The 22,188-nt window shown below is 45.9% G+C and overlaps 1 protein-coding gene across 2 annotated transcripts in view; it reads right to left on the reverse strand.

Annotated features, from left to right (window-relative positions):
* Positions 1–2,452: 2,452 nt before the first annotated feature.
* The window catches only part of ARHGAP20 (Rho GTPase activating protein 20), a 60,631-nt gene continuing 40,895 nt past the window's right edge, over positions 2,453–22,188 (reverse strand). For both annotated transcript variants that reach the window (XM_068670740.1, XM_068670750.1), the window contains 8 exons: positions 19,795–19,861; positions 17,669–17,851; positions 12,896–13,074; positions 10,319–10,480; positions 8,878–8,987; positions 7,715–7,904; positions 6,840–6,951; positions 2,453–4,503 (listed from right to left, as the gene is read on the reverse strand). In XM_068670740.1, coding sequence (XP_068526841.1) covers positions 3,440–4,503; positions 6,840–6,951; positions 7,715–7,904; positions 8,878–8,987; positions 10,319–10,480; positions 12,896–13,074; positions 17,669–17,851; positions 19,795–19,861 — 2,067 coding nt within the window. In that variant the 3' untranslated portion in view covers positions 2,453–3,439. The remainder of the gene's footprint in view (positions 4,504–6,839; positions 6,952–7,714; positions 7,905–8,877; positions 8,988–10,318; positions 10,481–12,895; positions 13,075–17,668; positions 17,852–19,794; positions 19,862–22,188) is intronic.

Consider the following 22,188-nt stretch of genomic DNA (forward strand, 5'->3'; position numbering starts at 1 on the left):
CCAAGACCTATAGTCTATACTAGTTGAATTCTATAAACTGCTTTAAGAAGAGAATGGATGACACATCTTCCCTCTTCCTGAACTGGGAGAGACAAAGCTTACAGGGAAGAAGCAATATCATTTATGAGAATGACAAACAGATTTGAAAGGGCCCTTACCAAAAAATACCATGAAAATTCAGGCACGCGGGTCCTTTACTAGGGCTAAAAACAAAGTCAAAATTTTTCAATGGAGGTCGAGAACAAATTGCCCTAAATTTATACTATATTAGTCTCTGAAACGACCCAAAAGGCAAGGTGGATAGTACTTATGAAACACGTAGGATGCTCATCATTTACAAGCTCAAGAACCCCGCTGGGACGGAAATTCCAGGCGAGAGAGGCCATTAGTCAATTTGCTTCATTTTGTTCTTGACAGCAGCGAGTGGGGAGTCACTGCCGCTGCTTCTTCCCTAAATATTTATTTGTTTATTTATTTTTCTGTGAGGCATTGCTGCTCCAGGAAGGAAAACGTTGTGGAAAGGTCTCACTGACCACTTGTCACTGAAACTCAGGGATCTCCTCCAAAGCAGCCCCCCTCTACTGCCAGTCAAGGAGGCTGGTGGCTTGGGAGACTCCTTGAAGCCTCCTGCAGAGACCAGGCAGGGTCCTGGGCATGGACCAGTGTCACCCCTCAGGGCTGAGGGGCCAGCCTTAGCCAAAGACTTCCATGGGCAATAAGCAAAGGCATTTAAAGTTTTCAATTTTTCAACATTTTCTTTTTAATATTCCCCAAAACCCAGCCATCTGGGGTGCTCAGGGGAAGGAGCAGCAGGGACCCGTGATCCACTGGTGTCTCCCCAACAAGAGCACACCTGGAGCCACTGCATATTGGAGTCCTCAAGGGTGCATCCGACACTCTGGAAAGGCTCAGTACAATCCATTTTGGCTCTTAGCAACATTTAATTCCTTTAGTAAGCACTGCAGACAGTGATCTTCTCCATTAGTGCTCGTTTCTGTGCCTGTCACTGAGCAAGCCTCACACAGCAGCAGGGTGCATGTCTTTCAAGACAGGAGTGCATTTTAAATCATACTGGGTCCACATCCAGCTTGTTCACCATATGTTTAAATTTGAAAGCACTCTAGCTTTAGCTACAGCTCAAAAGCAGACACATAATTTGTTTCACATCGAGGCACTCTTGGATATGCTTTTACTTCAGACTAGCAGAGATAAACGACTTGCTGGAAGATATCATTTGTAGGACAGAACATTTATATTGTAGAGACTAGAGATTTTTCTAAGGCTTTATTATTGTTGCAATGAATCAGCATTTGCTACTTGATGTAATCTTGGCAGCATGGCAACATGCTTTTTGCCATTTTGAAAAGAAGTGCAGAGTAGCTGCTTTATTTCAAAATAGCATCATTTTTTTCTTTTAAAGGAGGTGAATGCTTAGACCGTTACATGACAGGTCTCAGGATACACACAAAGGGTTTTACCTTTGGAAGGTGACTATTACAGATCAGATTCTGCATATCACCATTTTTATTAAAATAGCTAAATATGAAAAATGCAAAAAAAAAAAAAAGAGAATTTCCAGTTAAAAAAAAATGAGCTTGTAAACAATTATACATGCTGGTATACTATCAAGCGCATGATATTTTATTGCATTATGTAGGTCTCTACAAACGCCTTTCTGTTCACTGACATAACCATTTGCAGGATTAGAGCCCAAAATAGTAAGTCTCTGATTCTGTATTTTCAAGTTAACTCCCACCCTGAATCTGCTGGAGATAATCCATTCTGTCTGATACAGAGCTAGAAATCTTTTTCCACTGATAATACGTGGAAATAGCTTAGAGCACTGGACAATGTTTATTTTTTTTTCAGAAATACTGGACAATTTAGGAGCGTAAGCACCTTTACCAGAGTGTGGTTGAACAGAACAGGATCTGAAACTCCACCATTGGCCAGAATTAACTGGAGTGGGGGATGAAAATGGAAAGCTAATTAATGAATTTATGCAATTTCAGAAGCACTTCACGCATGCACACATGCACAGATGCTTAGTTTAGCACTGCTATTCCTTCTTGCCTTCTCTACAATCCTGCTGATGTTAAAGAATAAATCTTGCTCCCCTCTCTGACTTGCTCCCCACCCCAATATCTATTACCTGAAAATCTCTTTCTGCACCTCAGTATTGTTGACATCATCCCCTTAGCTGAAAATGATACCCACTCTCTAGATGAAAAGCAAAAGGGTAGGAATTCTTGTTTGAAAATTACCCAAATTTACAAATGCTAATAGCTTTCATGACACATATAGTATGAATGATGCCACCCAAAGGGGAGGAAAAATGCTGCAGTCCTTCCCCAGGCAAGATTTGCAGTGGCATCACTGGGACTTCTGCTTCAGCGATATCTTGTAGAACTATAAAAACACCTAAGAAACATTACAAAGAATATAAACTGAATTTATGACATAACAAATAATATTTAATATATAGCATTGAATGCATACACATCAGTACCAGTGCTGTAACAACAAAACAGAACTCATAAAATTAGCAGCAGTTTTTGCAAGTACAAAAATACACATTTTTTCAGAACATATATAATAGCAAAATTTATCAGGATATATTATACAAACTCAAAGCATTTAGATAATGCATTACTTTTAATATATTATATGATGTTTTAGATGCTGCATAATAAAATTACATGTGTTCTGCTTGCAATAATATATAATGCCATTTACAGCAATGTTAAACTATTCACAACTTAAACATGAACAGAACAGCCAACAAAGCACAATAAATGAAACACACAGAGTTGGGAGGTGTTAGTTACAAGCTTCAGCATTTAACTTTACATATTTTTGAGCTTATTTTTTTTTTCTTTCTTTTGCAGTGTGAAAGAAATAACTACACCTATTGAACATACCTCAGAAACGTACAGAAAACAATACACTTATTCCTTGGAGGACAGTGAAGGTAATACCTATCAGTTTCAGAACAGTAGTATAATACCACAGTTATGGATTCTACGCTGACTTTGCACGCTACATCAAAACCACAAAGGACCAGGACCCACATCCGCAAGGCTCAACACACAAGTGGTCAAGGGGGAGAGTCCCAGCAGGAACCCTGCTGCCTCGAGAGGCTCACAGAACAGGTTCCTTCTCTTAGCTCCTGGGACCTTATCAGATTTTTCAGGAGGTTTCTGTTTGCTTGCTTTTAGCAATTTTTGTTATTCTTACAATATTCTTGCAAAGCTTTATGTGGGAACATTAACAGTTTCCTAGAAAAAGAAAACCCACGAATTCAGGGACTGCTCAATTAAATTTGAGCAGCCTGGATATTAAACTTAAAATGAACACACACTAACACCAAAGGCATTTTCTGTATGGTGTTTATTTTAAGCGTTAAGATTCCTCCGCAAAAAAGCTTTGGTCAGTCTCTTCAAACTTTGGATTGCTGTAATGCTCTCCTAGACCTCCTCTTTGATCTTGGATCATGAAGTCTCTCTTTTCCTGTGACTTTCAGAGGTAATGGCTGAATGTCAGGCTTAATCAAATAGCCGTCGACTCCTTCAGTAGGTTTCAGGGGTGCTGGCCTGCTGTTGGGCTCCACCAAGCCCCCCTCAGCCAGCACCTCGGTAGGTTGTGGAGATGGTGGCACCCTGGTGGGTGTGACCAAATAGTCATCGGCCGCGCCAGCGGCAGTCTCTTCGTGTTTCTTTACTGACTGAAAAGTGCTGATATCAAAAGGGGAGGAGGTTTCAGTTGGGGTAAACACAGATTGGTCTGAAAACTGAGAGAAAGCACTGTCCAGGGAGCTCATTGACGACACAGACGGAGATGTCCCAGGAGAAGACAGGCTAGAAGAGCTAAATCCTGAGCAAATATTTAATCCCTCTGGCGTTGGAGGCAGGAGGCAATGGGACAAGTCTTTCTTTTCAACATTTTGGTTTGTGTTGTCACTTTTACCAACGTTAATCCCTATAATCAAGCTCTGATTGATAAGCTTTTGCCCTTCCATCTGCAGTGACCGAAGCTGACGGAGATAGTCTTCGTCTTCGTGAGACAGGACAACGTCACAGCTGGCCTTGCGCGCTGCCTTCTCGTGACTGCCACCACTGTGGGTGAAGCTGGGGGCAAGGAGGCCGATTGCGGGCTCTGAGGAGCGCCTGTGTCTCCTCAAGGCTTTGAGGACACCTGAGGTAGCTGCTGAAGAGAAGCCCAATGCACCGGAGCAGAGAGACTCCTTCTCCGAGTTCTCTTGCGAGGAAAACTTACGGTGTACATCAACAGAAATCGTCAACTGTTTCGATTTGGTTTTACTTTGGATTTCATCCACCTCTGTCTGCTCCGAATCGCCGTCGCTCAGGGTGAAGACTGACTCCCTGCTCCTGTTATCCTGATCCCGGTTCTTAATCCAGTCGCTGGAAGAGGAGTCGGCCTCATCGTTCGCCTCATTTTCCAGGCTGTCGTAGGACGAGTCGTTCAGGTGGAGGGAAGCCACATCTGCAGGGATAAACCTACAGTTAGCATGGCAGCGACCCTGCTGGCAGGCAGCTGCATTTTTCTTTTTTTTTGCTAGTATCTTTTACTTTTAGGAGCATTTGTCAGTTAAAGTCTATTCAAACAGCAATGTCAGTAATTTCGGAAATAAATACTGTCTAAATTTGGAAAGGAAAACTGAATGAGTACTAAGTAGCAGTTCAGTCAAGAAACACAGTATAATGGGACAAATAAGGGTGAATTTTCTTTGTGTGTTTTTTTCTTTTTGAGTACTTCAACAGTAAATAATCCAGCTGTGAACATTAATTTATATACAGAATATTAAATCAGCAATTTATTGAATGTTTCTTTTTGTTAGTGAAAACATCATTTAACCTTTCTTCCCCTCTTCTAGAAAGATGAAGAAAGCAGGGCATACTTCATGCTTCTAGGGTATTCCAGAAATTACATTTTTAAGAGCAGCACTATGAAAAAGTTCCAGTCTCTGTTTAAACAGTCACCTCATTTCAACTGAGCTGTGCACACCTGCACCCTGCTCCATATATACAGTAACTGGCATTACATCAAATCTCTTTTGCTCAGGGCGATGCTAAGCAGGGTTATCTCACACTACAGCAGAGCTCACACATGGGCAGTTACCGTGCCTCAGTGCCTGCCTGAAAATTTGCTCAGCTACTGTAACCCACTGTGGGTCTGAGCTCTCAGTCCCAGCACAGCAAGTCAGTGGATCAGAGAATCACAGAACGACTGAGGTTGGGGGGCACTGTCACAGGTCAGCTGGCCGTCTGCTGCCAGCCCTGCCCAAGCAGGGACACCCAGAGCAGGCTGCCCAGGACCACGTCCAGGCGGCTTTTGGAGCTCCCCAAGGAGGAGACCCCACAGCCTCTCTGGGGGTCATTGAGCAGAGCCTGGCTCCAGCCTCTCTGCACCCTCCCATCAGGGATTTAGGGACATGGATGAGATCCCCCTGAGCCTCCTCTTCTCCAGGCTGAGCAGCCCCAGCTCTCCCAGCCTCTCCTCACAGCTCCAGTGCCTTCATCGTCCTGGTGGCCCTGTGCTGGGCTCTCTCCAGTGTGCCCAGGTCCCTCTGGTACTGGGGAGCCCAGAACTGGACCCAGCACTCCAGGTGTGGCCCCACCAGTGCTGAGGCGAAGGGAAGGATCACCTCCCTTGACCTGCTGGTGATACGTTGCCCAATGCAGCCAAGAAGACCATTTGCCTTCTTAGCAGCAAGGGCACATTGCTGGCTCATGTTCAGCTTGGTGTCCACCAGGACTCCCAGGTCCTCTTCTGCAGAGCTGCTTTCCAGCTGGGTGGCCCCCAGCACGTACTGGTGCCTGGGGTTGTTCCTCCCCAGCTGCAGGACTCCACGCTTCTCCTTGTTGAACCTCATGAGGTTCTTGTAAGCCCTCCACTCCAGCCTGTCAAGGTCCCTCTGGATGACAGCAGGGCCTTCTGGTGAGTCAGCCACTTCCCTCAGTTTCATGTCATCCACGAATTTACTAAGGGTGCACTCAACCCCACTGTCCAGATCATTAATGAAGATGTTAAACAAGGCTGGACCCCGTATTGACCCCTGGGGTACTCCAGTGATTGCGGGAATGCAACCTGGCTGTTCAGCCCAATTCCATGTTCTTCTACTCTTAGGGAGTAGAAATGCATTCAGAGTAGAAGTAGAAATGCAGCTTTAGAAATGTATTAAGGAGGGACCTGAACTTCCAGTCAAAATCCATGTTATCACAGTGCTGGAGAAAGGAGTATTAATGATATTCTGGAACATGCTGCATACCAGTCAACTACTCTGTTGGACAGTTTCAGCCCCCAGTTTCGTGACTTCTCTGTGCTAGGAGCAAAATCTGCCTGTCCCACGAAAAACCTCGAGAATCTCTCTCTTTTGATAATAAATAATGCTTTCAGCACTCATATAATGATGTGACAGCTGTATTATAACCATTGTTCATCAATGGTTTTCTAATATTCCGAGAAGACACATGCGGGGACACAAATTCTGTATTTGAGATGAAACCTTCTCCAGATTTCTTTCTTCCTTCCTTTCTTTCTTCCTCCCCTCCTTTCTTCGTTCTTTACATCCTTTCTTCCTTTCTCCCTAACGCCCCACTTTTCAAACATAGTAGCTCAGATGACTGGAATAGGAACAGGGGATTATTTGGGACAGCACTTGGAGGTATGCTCTAGCTCTGTGGTAAGCTGAGTCACTGACTATCACCAATACTTTGGGCAAGGTGAAGGAGACAGCAGCGGTATCTGGGAACACCATGTGAATCGATCTTTTGCCTGGCTGTGTTTAACTGATGGGATCAAAACATTATCTGCATTACCTGAGCCATTTTCTCTCTTGCATGTCATCAGTATTTCTCCAAAGAGGGAGTTAATCTCCTCTCCAAAAATCCTGCAGCAATTCTCAGTGAGGAACTGCACCAGACTAGAAATCTGCAACAAAGCAATGGCAGAGAGACGTCCTGTCACTTCTTGCATTACTACATTCAGGGCAAACACACCATGCAGAGAAAGAACACGAGCAACAGCCATCCATGAAGTGCCCTTTGAAAAAAAATCTAAATGCAGAGGCTTACCCCAGACAACCTGTACCAGACCTCTCCATGGTGGGCCAGCCTGGGGCTCTTGCCATGAGCTCTCCCAGCGTACTGAGCCAGGGCACGAAGGGATGTGGCTCCACAGGGTGAACAGCAGGAGCCAGGGAGAGCAAGGTAGCCTCTCCTGAGGTATCATCCCATCTCTCCTGTTATGCCCTGTCTCTAGAGTTGTTTTTACCAAATGTTTCACATCAAATTCCATCTTTTTCAGTAAAGGCCGATGACATTCATTCCCCACTGTCTCCTTCCCTGCTACCTTTTGCAATCCTCTCCCCTACCCATGTCCCTTTGTACCCTGGAATAGGGTCCAAATACTCCTGTCCTTCTTGCATGTGGATCTTCCATTTTTGCTCTGTCCTGTTCAAGGCTACAACAACAGGAGATATTTTGGGACAGAAGTCCTCTGCTAATGCACTGGGTATCTCTTTTTGACCTCTCTCCCCTTCTCCCAGGCAGATTATGAGAATGAATCGATAAATGTTTGTGGAGCCCTGGTAAGAGGACAAGGATCTGAAGGGGTACTAACTATTTTCACATTTGTAACCAATAATTGTTCGAAGAAGATGTTTATTTTTGCTTAGTACACTGCAGTCTCCTACCTTTTTTGTGAATTCACTTTCCATATCAGGAGTGGAGGAAACAGGAGGCCAGAGCAGGCTAGGTGCAATGCAGATAGCTAGATTAAACGCGTTCATCTGGTTCTCTTCAGATCGCATTTCTATACCATGTAGTACGCCAAAGATGTAACGTAAGAGAACAACGTTAGCTCTGGGGAGCTGCTCTATCAACCTGAAAGCATATACAAACATAATTCTTCAAATTAGTGACTGGAAAATACCAAAGCCTTGAAGATAACATTTTCCATAGATACACACAAGTCAAGACAACGAAAATACAGGAACAAGGTAACATGGCCCACTAACTGAAGCAGGTAGTGTGTTGATGGGGCATTCTTGCTTAGCTGCTTGCCCTCATTATAACACATCTCTAAACAGTTTCCTGGGCTGCCACGAAATACCCTAACAGATAATTAAAATTACAGTCTGTCAGACTAATGAACCACATGCAATGTATGACATGAAACTGTGTTTCACTTCAGTTGCCTGATAGTTCTCTATTCAATTAACCAAGCAGTTCCATTGCCACTACCTACCATCAAGTTGCCATAGCCATGTATACACGTACAGAATTATGCGTGAGGTCAGCTAGTGTACAAAGCTCTGCTTCCCATGACAGAAACTTTGCCCACTTTCTGTTTTATATCACCTTCAAGTGTGTAGGATTCCCTTGCCACTATGCTCCAGTGTTTTATTTACAATTCCATCTTGGCTTCAAAACGGTCACTAATATTTGAGATGAATGAGGGGGAAATACGAGGAACTGATTTCAGCTGCTCTGTCACCCAGCATGCCCAGGTTCCCTGTGGATGACTCTGGCTTTGGTACCTGGCAGAAATCCAGATCTTGGACAGCATATTTATAAGTATTATAAATATTTTCTTCATAAAAAAAAGTATTTAATTTATTTACTGGCATCCACAAAAGGCAGAAAAGTGTGACAAGAGAGTCATAAATTTGTCCCATACAGGCTCTCCCTTAAATATAAATGTGTGTTTGAATGCTCTGCTATATGCAAAGATATTTTTAGCATCTATTTAAAGTTGTGGGTTTTTAATTGCAGGTTGTAAATTGAGTGTTTGGGATTCTGCATTCTGGGATATAATTTTACAGGAAGAGAATACGGAGAATATAAGTAACTCTACCTTTGGATGCTTTTTATCTTCTCTTCGTTATTTCCTTGATCCATCACAGAGACCCACTTATCACAGAGCTGGGATGACAAAATGCTGCCTGGGATGTTGCGAAGAAAATCCTTATCCAGAGAAAAGAAGAAGAAAACGTGAACAGCTGTTCTGGAGTGTGGGAGGAAACAGGACTAATCTATGCAGATACAAGAAGATGTATCAGTAGGACAGCACTAGCTGACAAGCGTCTTGATCCATACAGCATCCAAAACCATCAGAAAATCATCTGAGATAAAGAAGTTCTTTGAATTATGCTGAAAGTGGATATTTTCCTGACTTGTCCTCACCCTTTCCTATCAAAATAGAGGTATTGGGATGCTTCATCTGCTATTGAACTAAAAAACAACGCCTACATTGGGGCCAGTTATTTTGATACAGTTTGTCTGCCTTTACTTATCACTTGAGTCCATCTGTAGCCCCTGTTTATTCTCCTCAGATGACAACCTTCAACCCCACCAGACCATAAGAACCCCAAGGCATCCCCGCCTGCCCCTGACTGAGCGCAGTCCTTTTTGATAATGGAGTATTTGTACCAGTCCGGGATAGTCTTCCTGTTCCTGTCTCCAAATACCTCAACTACTGGCAGGCAAACTGTTGCAGCTTGGGAAGAAGCCCAAATCCCAGCTTCCCCAACACATCAGGGTAAGAGAAGACATGGTGTGCATGCATAACACATTTGCTCTCATGTGGTGACTGCCCCCATGCTCTTACAGGTGTGCCCTAAACCCACCAGCAGACACGCAGCAGTGTAAGTCTCACCCATGAAAACCTCTCATGTGGCAGCAAGAATGGTTTTCTGTGGTAAAACTATTCCCCCAAAGCAACGCTTGCTGGAGAATGGATATTACAATTTCTTTTAAGCTACAAGCTATACATAAACAGATGTACTGTAATAAAATACGAAGAGAAATACGCTCCTTGTGGCTGGTGTTCTGCTGGAGGTGTGTGATGCTTTTTTGCACAAACAACATTGCTTTTAACACACAAGTTTGTAAGAGAAGATAATCCATGGGAAAATTAACCCCAGTATTTCAGGCAACACTATATGTTCGCAAGGGCCTGTGGTGTAATGTGTTATTGATGAATAAAGAAACAGGCCTGCAAAGTGGCCTTTCTAGGATTTCATTGACTTTAAGGGGAGATTAAGAGAGTTACAGGACCAGGATGTTAACTGAGACCTCAGGAAAGCTGGCAGCAAAACAAGCTGACCATTCCTCCTCCCCATCCTAACCCAGTGGCAGCTTCCTTCAGTGGCCCTCATGTTCATGTGCCAGCCCATTCCTAATTCTGCCTACCAACTCCCCTCTGGGCTTGGCCCTGGTGAAAAGCCTGACTTGTTTGTGCCCAGGATCTGTGCTGCTCTCACCCCAAAAGGGAGAAAGGAATGTTCTTCACGTACCTTAAACAAAGATGCTGTCACAAATATGGATTCACAGGCTAAGTCCACTTCGGCACCCGAATCAAGCTTCTCCTTGAGCTCTTTGCAGGTTTTTGCACTTCCAGAGCGTCTGAAAATGCCCTCGGTGGAAGGACCTTCTTGGTAGAGGAGGGAAAGCATGTCCTAAACAAAATCAAAAGGCAGAGAGGCTTTCTCAGAGACATATTTTATTGTCCAGCACCACTGAAGTGTGGTTTTACCACTTTTGACACAGGCAAGAACCTCCGAGTCCTCATAAAGCTCACAAGTTAAACACAAGTCAAGGCTCCCTCCAGGCCATGCCAAACTGCACCGCAAAGCTATGGTCCAGGGAAGGGTTTTGGAAAATGTCCCTTCAAAAACATGGTGCCACCACTGAGGAGCACGAACCTTGTGAATGATCTCTTCCAGGATCTTTACAAGTTTTAGCCAAATCACTGAAATAAATAAACACCGTGGTATGGGAAAAGGCTACCTGTGCCTAATGCAGCGCCCTTTGCAGGAAGACAAAAAATCCTCCCCACTTGTCAGTGTGCTTGGTTTTAGCACTGACCAGAGAGGAAGACTCCTGTTCCAACTTATCAGCCTGCTGTCTGAAAAAAGGAGATGTTATCCAAGCTGGAAAGTGCTTCTTTTGTTAATATCCATCCGCACTTCCACATCAGAGCTGGATTTTGCTCCCTTCTGCTCCTTGTGAGTGGCACTGCACCCTGCAAGCAGCTCAGGGGAAACAAGTAGGTTTCAGCTTCTAAAATAACACGAGGGCCTGGTTTCTTCTGCCAAATAAGAGAGGAAAATGAGCAGAAGAGAAGATGACAGAGTTTTTCCCGGCTGTTTCATTCTCTGCAGCCTCGTTTGGGGTGCCTCTCAGACACGCTGATCACTTCTCCGCAGCCGTGTTCCGAGCAACATGGGATTTGTCAGGTTTGTCTCTTTTGAGGGAAAATGCATGCAGACAGCCTCTGAATGATTTGCAGGCACGCAGTGCTCTGAGGACCAACTTATCAAAAGGGATGGTGGGAGAAGTGTTTGCCTGAACAAACACTTTAAATTTTTTTTTTTTGAATAGAATGCCCACAAAATAAAACGGGGAAGGTCCTTGTACAGTAATTAACCCAAAACACATGAATGAAGCTACTGGTGTAAGACAATTTGGTGTAGCAATGCCTAAAAGAGAGTCCTTCAGCTGTGGAAGCGAGCGCAGAGCTTTGCAGCAGGGCTATCGAACACGCCTGCAGCATTCATCTCTGATGTTTCCCTTCTCTTGCAGGTGTAGCCCACACAGTACCTCAGATGCAGTTTTCCATTCTCCAGAGACGCATGAGAAATCAAAAGCGAGTTGTATTTTGGGCATAAACACAGTGTCTTAAGATTCAAACCACGAAGTCTACCAAGCTCTGATGCTATACTTAGTAACTTAGATATGTTAGATGTAACTTAGATATAAATTTCTGAATATTTATGTTTTGGAAAAATTTCCAAAATGCAGCACTGGCTCCTCTCTTACATGAAGAAAAAGAAAGAGAGACCAGATTCTTACTGAGCCCATCTCTGGCAGGCGTACTTAAATAACCTAAATGATAAAAATGTACAATTCCCCCTCGAAAGGAACTAAAACCCAACATTATTACAAGACTCAAAAAGTCCTGGTATGATTCACTATTTGGGCTATGATAAAGCATCAAGCACAAGCTTTGGAGACAAACCATCTGTTACTACAAACTGATGTAACCCCACTGATTTCAGTGGGGTTCTGGCGAGCTGTGCCAGCTGGGAGGCAGCCTGCTAAGAGGAAGGGCCCAGTCCTGCAGGGATCATGGTGGGTGCTCATCCCTCCCCCTCCATAAACACTTCAATTACTGCATTAATAACAGGGCAGTCCTCAGGACACCCTCATGACCGAAAAAATGCTACACATCTGTCTTAATTGTGCCTAGGATGGGCTCTGGGACGTTTCTGCTGTCCCTGGACTGGGTGGAGAGGGAGTTTTGGGCACCCACAGCATGAGCACTTGCTTGACACAAAGTGAAAAGATGCTGAGGAGTTCCTGAAGCCTCCAGCCATCCCAACCATTTTTGCAGTGGCAATACCAGATCAAAAGTGAGGATCCAGAGTGCTGGGATGCCTCCAAGAAAGGCTCTGAAGCTGCCTGCTTAAGGGCAGGAGGCATTTCTATGCAAGCATGGGCTGCCTGCATTGGACAGCAGGCACAACCTGATTGGAGTTAGGGGTTTTACAGAGACTTTGGGAGTGGTTTAAGAAGTGTGCATGAGCGTGGTGTGTACTTACAGAGTGTGAGTGAGGATTAGGGAGCTGTAAGGAAGCTGTAAGGAAGCAACAGCCTGGAGGAGTCGGCCCATCACACACTTCTCAGGCGGCCTAGTACTGACCAGGGCGGATCACAGCGTATGTTAAAAACCCAAGTTCTTGCTAAGAAGCACAAATGAGGCTTCCTTCTGTTTGCTCTGCTCGAGTAGTTTCAGCGTCCCATTTAACAGCATCCCCATGTTCTCAAAGAAATTCCACCACTGTAAGACCAGCCCCGAGCCTGGGACTCACCAAGAGAGGTTTGGGCAGGTTGTCATCCTCACAGATGGCTGTTAGCAAGAGGCCAAAGAGCTTCCCAGGAGCAGCAGATGTTGAGGAGAGGGGCACGTTGTCCAAGTGAGTGCCTGGGCCACGCCAAAAAGCCCAGTTTATGATAGATCTTTTCCTTTTAAACGACTTTTGGCTCAAGTCTGGGAAAAGAGAGAGGCGTTTATTAGAAGAAATGCATTTCAATCCTAATTCCAGTGTTTGTTTTGCCGTGGCTACTATGGTTTCAAAGGAAAAAATGACACGAACCAAACCGACTCCTTGGCACCCGGCTCAGCCTAATCCCCCACGTGCATACCTGTGTGTGTGTGCGTGGAGACTGCGCTGCCCTACCCACACTCTGAAGAGGCTCACCGAGACCTGCACTGCACGGCTCCAGCGCCTCCCCTCAGTGCAGGATGGTGAACCTCAGCCCGGCGGCTTCCCATGGAGCTGGCCAGTGCCCAGCGACCCGTTTCCTACCCACAGGTGCAGGCTGCAGACCTTCTCTGGTAAAAATGGGTAAGTAAACACCACGGCCCTCACCTTGGCTGACCATCCGGAGGCGTCTTAGGTCTGCTGGCAATGCGGGAGATGCTCTCCACAAGTAACACCAGAGAATCACAGAATCACAGAATTGTCTAGGTTGGAAGAGACCTCAAGATCGAGTCCAACCTCTGACCTAACGCTAACAGTCCCCACTAAACCATATCGCTGAGCTCTACATCTAAACGTCTTTTAAAGACCTCCAGGGATGGTGACTCCACCACTTCCCTGGGCAGCCCATTCCAATGCCTCACAACCCTTTCGGTAAAGAAGTTCTTCCTAACATCCAACCCAAACCTCCCCTGGGGCATCTTTAGCCCGTTCCCCCTCACCGACTGGGTGAGATGTTGTCAGGCTATGAGAAGCTGCCACCTTTGCTCTCCTCTCTGCAGAAGCAGCGTGTCCTCGCTGACCACGGCTCGGGGATGCTGCCTGCCCTTTGATCAACGCCTTCCAGATGGCATTTCAGCACGCTGCCAGCACGCCGATGGGCTCCATTTGTCTTCATTTATTTTAATGCATTTCATGAGACAGCTAAAGAGCACCGCTAATTGAAGCCCTTGTTTGCAGTGCATGAAGAAGGAAATACTGATGTTAAGACCCGGAGGTTTTTAAGGTGACCTCTCTCAACATCCGTGAGTTAAATGCTTCTTAAAAGCACGGGCTACTGTTCAAGGGGAGCTGACACCATTTACAATGGAAGTGTTAAGTGGAAAAAACTTATTCCAACATGTTTTTCCTTTTCTAGAAGTCTTCAAAGCCACTCAGCTTCGATTTAGTAGCTCACCCTCCCTATGCACCTTGCTATCGTCTGGTTCTTTCACCAGGTCAAACATTCAGCTTTCTGCTGCTGTGGAGGGCAGAGGGTAGAAGCAAGGCTTGCAGAAGCATGGACTGCAGTATAAGACCACATTTTTTTTCTCCTGTACTTCATTACATGCATTTTTTAGCCCCAATAGTGACTTTCTGTTATACATCATTCCATTCTGGAGGATCATGCTCCCTTCGGGAATGGGTGGAAGTCTTTTCATTAGCGGTTTATGGGATGAAAAGTTACAGTTTAACGCAAAATGTGAGCATATGAATGCTAAAGCCCAACGAAAAATTCTTTTCATAAAAAGTAACGGGGACATACATTTTAAGCAGTCCAAAGCTCCATGAAATATCAGCTTGGCAATGTCTGAGGCTTTCCTTGACACATCATGTTTTGGGAGAACATAACGAAGAAAAACTTTCAAAACAACATTTTTTCTTTCGGATGAGCAGGACATGAGCATGTGACTGTGGTTTGCCTCTTGCAGTTCCAGTCACCCAGTCACAAATACATTTTGGTGGTTTTCTTTCTTTTTTTTTTTTTTTTTTTCTGCTGGCCCTGTAGATCTAGCAGGAGTAAAAATTAAGAAGAGATCCTATTTTGGAGACAGAGGAATAGCAGAAATAATAAAGAAAAAGGTCTTAAAGACCTTAAGTCTCTCACTGTTTGCTCCACGCCTGAAAGCCAAAGCCCAAACGGACAAGGTGACCGATGGGAAACTCTGCTTAAATGCAGCTCTCCTGGGGCAGGAGGAAAATCGTGAGTGGTGGTCTTCAACAAACCAGGATGGAAACCAACAACTAATGCACAGCAGCGAAATGCCACCTCGCTCACAAAATCAACACTCACCAATAACAGAGCTCGTGTGTTTCCTATCCCTGCTTCGAAGAGGTTTGAGAAGTGTCAGGGGAAAGAGGAGCTGAGAAAGGGAGGACGTGCACTTTCTTTTCTTGAACCTGTGTGAAGTTACACTGGGTGCCCAGCCTCCTCTCAGCCCAGACAGATGCACAACTTCCACGGGGAAACACCAGTGCTGCACCCCAGGCCTGGCTATGGGGGATAATTCCCAGCCCAGAATCAGAAGAAAAGCAACACTACTTTGGTTGCAGATCTGCCCAGAGCTCACAACAACAGCCATCTGCCTAGGGATCAATTCTACTCGTATTTTATATGAGGGAATTTAGTCCATTCATTGTGGTGTCTCAGCCACTCACGTGCCATTTCCTCTGCCTATAGACTGAAACTTCCCAAGCAAACCTCAGATCTCCTCAAAAACCCAGCAGCCTTTCTGACCAAATCCCTTTCAAACAGAAAACCCCTTTTCAAGCAGAAAGGGATTTTCTTTCAAAGACCTCCTTTCTGGATTGAGACCACCTTGCTTACATTTTGCTTTCTCTGCTAACAGACAATTAAATAACAATTTGGATGGCAGATGAGCCACTGAGAGCAGTCAGTTCCTTCAAGTCAAACTGCGGGCGTCAGCTGAGAGCCTTGCTGGAGGTGCTGCTCAATCTCGGCTTCCAGGTTGCTGATTTTATCACATTTTAAGGAAAAATCAACAGAATTATCTCAGGGCTCAGGTAAGTCCCACCACCAGAACAGCAATCACTGCTTGAGGAGGAGGTATGGCCTCTTGTCCCAGGCTGGGATGGGTTTCTCTGGAGGGATGGAGGGAAGAGCACACGAGCAGCAAAATAATCTGGTTTACAAGCAGCCAGCCCTATGCACCACTCGGAAAGGTTCTGCCAGCCAAGGATGAAAGCAGAAAAAGCCTCTCCTCCTCCTGTGTATCCCGTCCCTGAGCACGACTCGCAGCCTGCCCCGGGCGTCTGCTGCCCCACGCCAGCCCAGCCTCCCCTCCCGCGGCTCGCACGGCGCTGCTGACAACACATCTGTGCTGGGGCTTTACGGGGCTGATTTGCATTCCTATTTTCTCTTGCCAGTCAATGTCAGCTGCCAAGCGGGGCCTGTAAACCTAATTACACCCCTTCGCTAGATTGCCTCACTCTTGAAATATGCCGTGAAGTAATATACGATACAAATTACCAGGGAGGAGGGGGATGAAGGAGCATGGAAAGGAAATTAATTTATATAAAATGCAATCAATTTCCCGAATAATTTGTAATAGGCACTGATATAACCTTGCTATATTTAATTTCTAAAAACATTACAAATGGATTCTACTCGTACATTGTGGGAGATCTTGGCTATTGGGGTCTGCATGGATAATGAAGTGTGCTTTTTATTAGTGTACAGTCATTAATGGTGAGCTAGGGCAGAGCTCCTAATTAAGCTTAGTGTGATAGTGTGTTAAGCAAAAATAAAAACACATCATGGGATGCATCCTCATCGTACAGAGTTTGTAGTCTAATGCCCCAGTCCTGCCAAGATCTACTCATCTATTTTCATAGAATCACAGAATGATTTGGGTTGGAAGGGACCTTAAAGACCATCTAACTCTAGTCCCCCTGCCATGGGCAGGGACACCTCCCACCAGACCAGGCTGCCCAAAGCCCCATCCAGCCTGGCCTTGAGCACCTCCAGGGATGGGGCATCCACAGCTTCTCTGGGCAGCCTGTGCCAGGGCCTCACCACCCTCTGAGGGAAGAATTTCCTCCTTATACCTTACCTAAATCTCCCCTCTTTTAGTTTAAAACCATTCCCCCTTGTCTCGTCATTGTCTGACCAAACAAAAAGTTGCTCTCCATCTCTTTTTATAAGATGGAGAGCTCATGTTTTACTCACGAGCAGTGAGTAGTCACTGTGTCATTGACAACAGAGTGCAAAACAGAGCAGGTGCTCATATTTTTGCAGGATCAAGGCCAAAGGAAGAAGAAAATATTACTATCTTCATTTTACTAAGGGAGAACTGAAATAAAGAAGTTGTATTTGATCACTTCGTCTAGGTTCTCAAATTCATGACCAGGCTGTGCCATGTGAGGGGTCCTGCTGAGGGAGGTGGGTGCTTGTTTAGCACCTTGTTCAGACAAGGGATGTTGCCAAGTGTTGTGTGGGAATTCTGTGCCAAAGTGAAGCCTTGACTGTGAACCATCAAACCACCCTGCCTTGCTACAGAGCACAGCGAGGGCTGCAGGGAGAAGCCCAGCTAATAGACTTCAAAAAAAAACTGCAGGGGTGAGATTTTGTCGTTCTTTTGTAGGTTTTAGAGCAACCCCTTGACAGGCGGCTTGTCAAAATGTACCTTACAAAAACGGCACACATACAGCAGCACGCTCAGATCACAGAGAGCTACACAGCAAAATCCCCGTGCAGCTGGAGCCAACATCTGCCTGCTCCTCTTCGCCTCCCACCCCTGTCCCAGCACGTTGGCATCCCGCAGCAGAGCCAGGACGTGGGCAGGCTGTGGAGGAAGGATGCTGGCAGGCAGGGCGACGTACCGTGCAGCGGTGGGCTTTCGGCCAGGCGGCTGGGCTTCAGCACGAACTGGCACTGCAGCTCCTGGGGCAGCTGCTCCGTCAGGAAGGATCCCTGGAGCTGCCGGGGGCAGGCACAGTGCTTCGACCCGTGGGGCATCGCGTCGCGGATGTGGCTGATCTTAATGCCAAAGGGGTACTCGTGGCCTGTGCAGAGAGAAATTGTCATCGGCTGGGGTTGGATTGGCCAGAGACTTGCAAAACTCACATCTAGCTCAGAGGAAAAGCAGATTTTGCATGCTGGCCAGCAGCAATTTCTTGGTAACCTCAGAACTGATGCTTTTCTGCATATTTACCCTGGCACAAATCACCTACTGGCTGATACGGAGTTACTGCGTTCAGGGTAGCCACACAGATGTGAAAGGAGACTCGGGCCTGTTACAGCTGTATCACATAAAGGCCCGTCAGAAAAATACAAGTGACTATTTCTGCAATCAGCGTTCACTCTTTCTACCACTTTACTCGCACTGCTCCAAGTTCAGGTACTCACTTCTCACACGGTTCTGGCAAGAAATGCGATTTTGGGAGCAGTCGCCTGTCAAATTTTTGCTGAGCACACAAAACCAATGAAATCCAGAGTGGAAGTGATCTCCCCTGCCTCTCCGTGGTAAGTGCAAGCACCTTCGGTGCAGCCAAAAGAGGCATAATCACGGTTCCTGACTGAGGCTGGGGCAGGAAGGAAGCGTTCATCACAGGGCTGAGGCAGATGAGCTGCGGGCTGCACTACCCAGCATCTTCAGGGACTACAGAGAGGTAATTCATTTTGGGGGGAGCTTTCAAAAATGCCAGCAGAAAGATAGTTTTTTGGACCTGTCCAAGGATGTGGCAGTTGAAACATATTAAATCTGAAGCTGGGAAGTTTTAGTTAGCTTGCACTTGGACTTGAACGCTGCTAGTGGAATAAACAACGTTTGGCATTAGAGGTGGAGTGAAACTGAACCAGAGCTGAATGCTGCTTCTGATGTGCACCTATGCCAAAAGCCGGCCTCATGTGATAAACCTTTGTGTAAATATCAGGAGCAGCATCACTTTACTGTCAGATTCTTCTTTTCCAAAGGCTGTACACTGAATTTGCAGGGAAAGGGTCAGTCGGCTAAAAAGGTCTTCCCCATTTCCGAACACTCTGGTTCTGCATTCAAAACCCCAGCTGTGATTTTATCAGACTGAGCTACACAGAACAGTCTAAAAGTCAAAGTCTGGTACGTTTCAAAGACAAACCAGCTTGCAGTGTCTATAAGGCGCGCAGGTTAGACGTTTTATAAATATTAATGTTGTCTGACTCCAGCAAAGCATTTGTAGTTGAGGCTGCTTTGAGAAGGAATGCTAAGATTTACCAGGGTTAGATTTGCAGGAAGAAAAAGGAAAATCCACATATTTTTCCTGTTCTAATCGTCTGTGAACTCTTACCTAGCACGAGTAATGCAGGCTTCTATGGGGAAGGGTTCTTAATAATGGGAAGGGATTTATTCTCGGTGAACCACGGGCCAAAATTAAATCACCCCATCCCATCACTTCTCAGCTTTGAGTTGATTCCTGGCGAGGGAATGTTTTCAAAACCATTTGAGAAAGCGAATAAGCAACAGTTTGCTCCTAGTCAGAGGGGAGCTGTCAGCCAGGAAGGGAAACACAGGGCTGGAAAGTGCTTCTTGAGTTGTGGAAGTAGGGAATGTTTCTCAAAACTCTGCCGAGTTGTGCTGAGGAGGGGGGCAGAGTAAACAACGCTATGGAAATGGAGGAAGAAATACAGTAGAGCTGGAGCAGCTCCAGGGAAGGAGGAGGGGGAGTAGAGAGGCTGGATCTGTACAAAGACGGAGGCTCACACAGCTGAAAACAGCAAAAACGGTGCAGGAATAAATGAACTTTGTCCAGTGAATATGGCACAACCAGACACAACTGCTCTTCTAAACAAAAGATCTGCATCTGACTAGCTCCCCAAATAGGCAAACTTGCATGACGGGGAAGTAAGAGGAAAAACGGGGGGGGAAAATAAAGAGGAAGCTTCATGTCAGTATTCTCTGCATTTCTTGCTTCCTTCAGCACTAAAAACTAACAAGTGAACGTTGAAAAATAAAATCATGCCAACAGCTTACCAATAAGAGGGTACGGAGCATCTTCTCTTCCTGAAATCACCCACAGCTTGTAGTCTTTTTCAGAGCCCTGTGAAACCAGAATTAAGAATAAGTTTCCCAGCCATTATGAATAGCTTTGTGTTAGGTTTATCACAACACGATACCCTGCACCCTGCCACCAGCACCAACGGGGAGCCCTGCTTACTTTCACAGTGCCCAAATTTGCCACCATCCAGGTTTCTGAATTCTGTCACTTGCAAGGCAGTGTGAGCAGCCCTGGTCCATCTCTGAGCTGTGAGGGTGGCCAGAACCCATCCTTTCTAAAACACTGAGCAGCTTTCTAAGGGGGTTATCTCTTTTGGTAGGAAGAGGGGATGATTTGCCCCAGTTCTTGGCACTGCTCCTGGATGCAGAGGGGTTGAGGTCGCAGCCTGCCAGGACTCGGGATTGCTTTTGAGGCCTCACCAACACGTAAGCCGTGCTGTCGGTGAGTCAGTCCCCAGCCCACGTGCCTCCCTGCGACCAGGAGGATGCAGATGAGGCAACCTCCAGCCCAGAGGAGAGACAGCTCTGATCATCCTGAGGGGTTACGGAAAAGCAGGATAAGGCAGAGGACTGATGTGGAGCACAAGATTTAGGTTGGAAAATGAGGAGACATTTCTGCTCAGAAAGAGCAGTCAGGCACTGGGACGGGTTGCCCAGGGAGGTGGTGGAGTCACCGTCCCTGGGGGTGTTCAAGGAGAGGTTGGACGTGGTGCTTGGGGACATGGGTTAGTGGGTGATGGTGGTAGGGGATGGTTGGACCAGATGAGCTTGGAGGGCTTTTCCAGACTTAGTGATTCTGTGATTCTATGTGGAGGACAGCCCACGTGAGCTAGGATGACCCTTCAGCTCCACCCTGAGGATCAGGGCAATCGTGATGTGCCCTGGCACACAGGTGCCACCAGCCTCTCACCTGAGACATCTGCTCCAATATTTCCCCAGCTTCTCTACGTCCCCTGCAAGCAGGACGAGCTCAGCCTCACCAGTGAAGAGCATCCCACGCTGCACGTGGGAGAACGGGACGGGGCAGGAGCCCTTTCACCTGCAACCAAGCACCCACCACTGGGGCCAAGGCAAGGATGGCATCCAAGGGACTCCTGTAACTCAATGCTGTCCCAAAACAGCCTCGCTGGCCCTTTGATGCATTGTTTTGTGTGCAAGGGCTTGGGAGTCTTTGGTGGTGCTTTGAGGCTGCTGAACCTTCTTTTAAAATTCACCACGGAGAGGATAAATCTACATCAAAGGAGACAATTTCCAGAGGATTGGAGAATGTGAGCAACTTTGGGAAAAGCCCTGAAAAACTGCTGATTGGAAAGCAAATCCTAAATACTGCCTTGAGCACAGGTATACAAGAGCATGTTACAGTTTAACCGAAGGAGGAGAATGGCGCATTACTTCAGATATGACAAATAGAGATAGAAAGAATGACATTTAATGTAAACCCCTCTCGGGACAAAGAGTAACAGTGTGTGGATAAATACACATGTGGAAAGTGATCTCTTACACCTTAAATCCCTTTTCAGCAACACTGCTACGACAGGGTAATTAAAGGCTAATTTTTTCTGGCTACAAAAGGTGATAAATACCTAGCACTGGTATTTATTTAGCTCTAAAATTAAACCCTACCTCCTTTTAAACAGATTTGCCTACTATCTTGCATTGTCTGGCCCTTTACCCAGTGTCCCCAGAGCTCTTGAGGCTCTGCTTGGCACACGCACCTGGTGTAATGCTGATATGCCCTCTAAAATAAAGCCTTTGCAGTTTGCTCGCTGACTGACAGAGCTTTCTGGGCCATATTAGCACTGCTGTAAAGTTAGCTAGCAGGAGGCAAAAGGAAAATAAATAGGCTTTAGAGACATCTCTGGAGCCTCAGGGCAAGCCGCCAGGAGCAAATAAATACAGCTGAGGAGCACAGGAAAAGGTATTTACTTTTCCTTTTAAATGTATATAGCGAAGGGTTAGTGGCTGTGAAGGGGAGGCAGGGGAAGGGGAAGAGCTAGGCAGTGCGGTTTCAGGAGGCAGACTGCTCATCTCCCAGCTGCAAATGTTGTCCTTTATGGGCTTTGTGAGGCCATTTGTCAGTATGAATGTGGCAGTCCCAGAAAAATCAGCAAGTGGATTGTATGGAGGATATGCCAGTACAGAGCTGGGAAACCCAAGGTCCTTCTTTCTGCTCCCCTTGATCATTTGGAAGAGAGGCTTGATGCCATTTTGCAAGAACTAGTTGTCGTTTTACCAGAGAAACCACGGAGGGAAAAACCCTGATGCATTAAAACAGAGTGAACTCAGCAAAAGTAACAGCCCCATTAATCACCCAACATGTGAAATGTAGTTTTTATAATTGCCATCGAAAAGTCATAGAGCTCCTTTCAA

The sequence above is a fragment of the Anas acuta genome, chromosome 1, assembly GCF_963932015.1.
Source record: "Anas acuta chromosome 1, bAnaAcu1.1, whole genome shotgun sequence".
In the NCBI taxonomy this organism is placed as follows: Eukaryota; Metazoa; Chordata; class Aves; order Anseriformes; family Anatidae; genus Anas; species Anas acuta.